Source organism: Vicia villosa, unplaced genomic scaffold, assembly GCF_029867415.1.
Source record: "Vicia villosa cultivar HV-30 ecotype Madison, WI unplaced genomic scaffold, Vvil1.0 ctg.000006F_1_1_1, whole genome shotgun sequence".
Taxonomy (NCBI): domain Eukaryota; kingdom Viridiplantae; phylum Streptophyta; class Magnoliopsida; order Fabales; family Fabaceae; genus Vicia; species Vicia villosa.
In genome coordinates this window covers 188,674-194,671 of record NW_026704936.1, presented here as the reverse complement: position 1 = coordinate 194,671, position 5,998 = coordinate 188,674, and the positions used below count along the sequence as shown (strand labels likewise).

At 32.8% G+C, this 5,998-nt stretch overlaps 1 protein-coding gene across 1 annotated transcript; it reads left to right on the top strand.

Annotated features, from left to right (window-relative positions):
* Positions 1–319: 319 nt before the first annotated feature.
* On the top strand, positions 320–5,533 carry LOC131621470 (probable LRR receptor-like serine/threonine-protein kinase At1g06840). Its single transcript, XM_058892530.1, has 13 exons — positions 320–473; positions 1,069–1,143; positions 1,346–1,414; positions 1,534–1,602; positions 1,753–1,824; positions 2,379–2,465; positions 2,560–2,628; positions 2,764–3,218; positions 3,362–3,520; positions 3,742–4,025; positions 4,202–4,253; positions 4,430–4,680; positions 4,821–5,533. The coding sequence occupies exons 2-13, from the start codon at positions 1,124–1,126 to the stop codon at positions 4,860–4,862; spliced, it is 1,629 nt and encodes a 542-aa protein (XP_058748513.1). The 5' UTR covers positions 320–473; positions 1,069–1,123; the 3' UTR covers positions 4,863–5,533.
* The last annotated feature ends 465 nt before the right edge of the window (positions 5,534–5,998 follow it).

Below are 5,998 nucleotides of genomic sequence, written 5' to 3'. Positions count from 1 at the left end.
TAAATGGCAGATGTGGTTGCAAATGCGAATACAATTGTAAATGTTGTGATTGTGATAATTTTTGTTGCTCTAATGCGCCTTATAAATATTATGGTGTGAATTTTAATTGGGAGGTGTTTTAAATATACCCGATAAAAAATATTTGATATTATGATATTTCATTATTTATAGAAAATAAATTGAATTTTAAAATTTTGAAATTTTGATTTATAATAAAAATATTTGGGGGCATACGATCATTGCTGTTGGTTTTGTCAACGGTAATTATTGGGTTCAGATAAAATTGAGACCCGATTGTTCACTGCCGTCTGTCACTGATCGTTAGAGAAATAATTGTTCTAATAATGCAAAAGCATGGGAATCAGCATATGCGGGTCGGTTTAGACACTGGGAAGCACTGGCAGGAAAGTCAAACATTCGGAAGAATGTTTCTATGGATGCAGAAACTGTTGTGATATTATAATAATAGATATGTATGATATTTATTCTATTTATATATTAAGACGGTTTGATATTTATTCTATTTATGTTAATTAAGTTAAAAATAAATAAATTTAACTCCCAGTACAGTACCGGAAATTTCTAGAAATTTGAAATTTTTGGTATTACCGGAAACTTAAAATTTTTGGTAGATTTATACATTGAAATCATACCGGAATTTTGAAATATCCTGTAAATCTCTGGTACTAGATGTTTTAAATTTCCTATATGAATATTAACTAGTGATTCATACCGGAAATTATATATTTCCGGCATAGCTCATCATGCGCAGTGAATTGGTAAATCCTAACAAGTTTCCGGTACATTTGGGAAATTTTCGGTACGAACCGGAAATTTCAGAATATCCAGTATTTTTGTATGGGTAAAGTGGTCAAAACACCGGTGCGGGTATAAAAACGGGGTGGCAAGTTAATTCCTAGTGAAATTGCTAGGGGAAGTTATGGAAAAAAAAAGTAAATGATTTGCCAATGGTGTCCACTATCATTATCATTACTCGAAATATGCTTATGAATAAATTGGTTTTATTAGTAGAACATGTAGTACAATTAGACTTCCTTTTTCCTGCAGACAACTTGATAACAATAACTTTGGAGGAAATACCATTCCAGTTTCTTACGTCAACATGTCAAAATTGGTCAAATTGTAAGTCAATTTTGTAATCTCTTGTCTACAAGTAGATTTTGCATGCTTTTTCCAGTTGAAGGAATCAATCTCAAGTTCTATTCTAGACCCTTTATCTTATGTTTTAAGGCGTTAACCGTGAAATATGAATTTGAGAAACTAATGTCTCTGTGATTAGGAGAAAGTTTTGGAGTCAATGTTGTTTGTTTCTTTGTACTATCAGGAGCCTTAGGAATTGCAAAGTGCAAGGACCAATTCCGGACCTAAGCATGATACCGCACCTTCTTTATGTGTAAGTGTAGCATTACGAAAAGTGATTGTTCCTGACAAAGTGAAAAAATTTTATGTATATTATTTCAAGTTTCAACTCTAATTGCATTTATCAACCACTCTTTACTGTCAAATTTCCAGCGACCTTAGCTTCAATCAGTTGAATGGATCAATTCCTCCTAATAAGCTTGCTGAAAATATCACAACTGTGTAAGAATCTGTCATTCAAATAAAATTATTCTTTATCTTTTGTTTTTGCATTTAATTATATTTCGATATTATGTCAATATTCTCCACAAAGGTGTTTATTGCTCAAGATTAATCTACTTTTAATTTTTTGACCCTTGGGGTCATGTGCAGTATTTTATCAAACAACAATCTTACTGGAACTATTCCATCCTATTTTTTTGATCTTCCACGTCTCCAGACATTGTAAGTTGCCTCCTGTTTTATCCTTTCTGTATTGTATATAAGCCAAAAAAATTTACTACATATTGAATTTCTTACCATTCTTTTTGATATTTAAATCAATTATTGGGCCCGTTTGTTCTGACTTTTTTTAAAAATGATTTTTATAGTGTTATCAAATTTTGTGAAAAAAATTTTTACAAAGAAACTTTTTATAAAAGCTTCAAATGAAAATTTGGTTTGAATAGTTATTCTTAAAATGTGATTTTAGGTATTTCATCTATTTATGGAGAAAAAATTTGGATATCAAAATTTCAAAAAATCACTTAATTTTGAAGCTATTTCAAATAGATTTTCATAAAAATCATTTTTGAAATACAACTTTTTGAAAATATTATGATTTTGACTAAATTTTGGTTTTCAATTATGTATGTTTATGTTATAGGATGTCTAATTAAGTGTTTCATTTTAGAAAAAACGAATATAAAGAAAAAATCCATTTTTTTAAAGCTGAAACAAACTGGCCCATTATGTTACGAAATTAATAGCTTTTCTACTTATAACATTCTTTTTGTTAGGTCGCTTGCAAACAATTCATTGGATGGAAGTGTTCCTTCCAGCATTTGGCAGAACAATATTTCAAATGCTGGTAAAAGATTGCTACTGTAAGATCTCTATAGCGTTTCTCTTTTAGCTAGAGGTGTATATTTTAGCGTGTATGAGTAATGCTTGGCTGACCCTTGGTTTCTATTCTTGCAGAGAGTTGCAAAACAATCAATTTATAAACATATCAGGAAGTACTAATCTTCCTCCAAATGTCACACTCTTGTAAGATTCTCTAAACCTTTTTTGTGGAGTTCACATCAGCAGTTATAAATAGTATAATTTTATACTTGCTGAAATACAAAGTCAATTTTTTTATGTTCAAATAACATCACTCTTATCAAAATGACTGCATTTCAGGCTTGATGGGAATCCCCTATGCTCAAATAACACACTGAATCAGTTCTGTAAACTTGAAGGAGCTGGTAGTGAAACAAATGGCACATCTCCAAAAAACTCCAGTGACCCTTGTCCAAATCAAAGATGTCCACCTCATGAATTCTATGTGAACTGTTTCTGTGTGGCTCCATTGATTATCGGTTATCGACTGAGAAGTCCTAGTTTTTCAGATTTTACTCCATATTTCCCTTCTAATCTTACGCTGCATGCCAATCAACTAAGTTATACTTATGAGTGGCAAGTAGGACCACAGTTGGTAATGATCTTGAACCTTTATCCTGAATATGTTGATAACAATAGCTCTCAAACTTTCAATTCAAGTGAGATCCAACGGATTGCAAACATGTTCACTGGATGGTTCATTCCTAACCTTGATATGTTCGGGCCTTATGACCTGATGGATCGGATTCGTTATGGTAAATTTTGGAATCTTTTCATGGAAGCATCTTAAAATTTGGATTGGGAATAACTTAACCCTACAAATTGACTTGTAAGGTGATGAATATCTCCATATGATAAACTCATATGATTGTCCTAATACTTCTGAATGTTATTGTAGGGACTGAGACCCCTTCCGATTCAGACTTAACCACAGGTGCTTTGGTTGGCATAATCTTAGGCTCAATTGCATGTGTGTTGTCGTTGTCAGCAATTTTTATTCTTTTAATATTAAGAATAAGATTAAGACGACCTGATGCAGTTTCTAAACCACGTCATTGTGAGTTTCTCCTTACCATGAATCAACTTCTTGCACCTATGTGGTTATATTCAATTTTTAAAAATTACTACTACTATATCGATGTACCATTGTCAGGGCCATTTATGTGTTAATGTAGCTAAACCCTGATGTTATAGGAATCCATGAATTTAATGCTACAAAAGCTATCTGGTCTGTAATAGAATTGAAGTATAGTAATATAGATTTCTATTTATTCGCAGCATCTAAGATCTCAATGCAAATTGATGGCACAAGAGCTTTTACTTACGAGGAGTTGTCTGCTGCTACAAGCAATTTTGACAACAATGCTCAAATTGGACAAGGAGGCTACGGGAAGGTTTATAAAGGTATTCTTTCTAATGGAACTGTGGTTGCCATAAAACGTGCACAGCAAGGATCACTGCAAGGTGAGAAGGAATTTCTCAGAGAAATAAGAATACTATCAAGGATACATCATCGCAACCTTGTGTCTTTGATTGGATACTGTGATGAAGAAGGGGAACAGGTACACTTCATTTCAAAATTCAGAAACTTCATCAAATGGTTTGCTTAGTATTTTAAATGTTAAATACTTTCCTTATATCTTCTTCTTTCAAATTTGATGTTATAAACTCACTATCTTATGTCTTTCTCCGACTGTGTTGTATTTATACCACATGGACTGTTTCTTCGTGACTGCAGATGCTGGTTTATGAATTTATGTCCAATGGCACTCTAAGAGACCACCTTTCTGGTACATCATGTATTCCGCTTTTCTAATTTATTGAATCGGTCTTGTAATATTTTGGTCTCCATTGCATTTTACCGATTAGTAACGAGTAACAACAAATTTGTTTCATCATCCAGCTTTCCCAAAGTTTGTAATATTTCTTTGATTCCGTTCATAATGTCCTTAATGTTTTGTTACAGTTACATCAGAAAAACCTTTGACATTTGCTATGAGATTGAAGATAGCACTCGAGTCAGCTAAAGGTCTCATGTATCTACACACAGAAGCTGACCCTCCGATATTTCACCGAGATGTTAAATCAAGCAACATATTATTAGACTCTAAGTTTACTGCAAAAACTGCAGACTTTGGACTTTCACGACTTGCCCCAGTTTCAGATGTTCACGGCGTTGTACCTGGTCATGTATCCACGGTAGTAAAGGGCACACCGGTAAAGACCTTCATAAGTAGATTTGGTGTTTCTAAAATTGTGCATGTAGATACAAGAAAAGAGTGGATTTCATGGAGGGTTAATTTTATTTATTTGATAAACTTGTGTCTTTATTGTTTTTAACTGTTTTTCATATGCAGGGTTACCTTGATCCAGAGTACTTCTTAACACACATTGACTGACATGTTCCGACTAGTTCTCACCGGAAATGAATGGATGAGCAAGCTCTAATCATTATAGACCACACAAAATTGTCGGTGAAATCGTAACCCTATAAAATTGTCGGCAAAAATCCGAGCATACAAAAATTTGATAAAACACACTTCCAGAAATTTTATGTATCAACTAAATTTCCGGTATAGACTAGTAAATTTTGAAATTTTCGGAACATTCTGTAACATACCAGAAATTTAGTAGATATCAGAAATTTAGTAGATATCAGAAATTTTGATTATTGTATCGGAAATTTAGTTCGGAAATGTTATTCTTTTTTTGAGAGAGGGTACATTTGAAATTAAGAAAAAAAGGGGTGTCATATATAATTTTGGGGTGGCATCTTGAAACCTCCAACTTATTGGGCAGGACAAAACCCAAAGGCCTGTGCTCCAACCGAACGAGTTTAGTGAAAGGGGATTTCATAATCCATCTGGTGGTGGGAGAAAAAACCACTGAAAACTCTAAAATACCCTTCGGAGATGCATCTTCGAACGCACCTCATAATCAAGATGTTTTTAGAGATGCATATCCGAAAATTCTAATATTTGGTCTTAGGATTTATTGGAGATGTATTTCCGAAAAAATTTAATATTTGTTAAAAAAAAAATTAAAACCGAGGTGTATCAATTGTATTTAAATAATATTATTTTTTTTTGGAAAAAATTCAGTGACAGGCTAAGTAAAAAATTCAAATTTATATTATTTTGACTAAGACTTGTTATCAACAACGTACTTTTATTATAACATAGTTTTGAAGCATAACATTTTTAGAATAATTGCAACAAACATTTCTTAAAACATTACAACATTAAAAAATTAAAACTTAGACTCTGGCAGATGATTTTGGACATTCAAGCATCTTCATGACGTCGTCGACATATCTTGTGAGGTTCACTTCAAACTCGATCGGCCCCTTCGTTATCTTACAGCAGTATGATCTCCACATGGCCTTCATATCGACATCACACTTCAACTCAACAACGTTGTAACTTACCATTCCATTAATGTAACACCCCAATTATACCCCGCAAATATAAGCGAAAATCATAGTGAATTCAAAAACATTCATTAAAAGATGGGATGCCACATTTCGACTTAACCA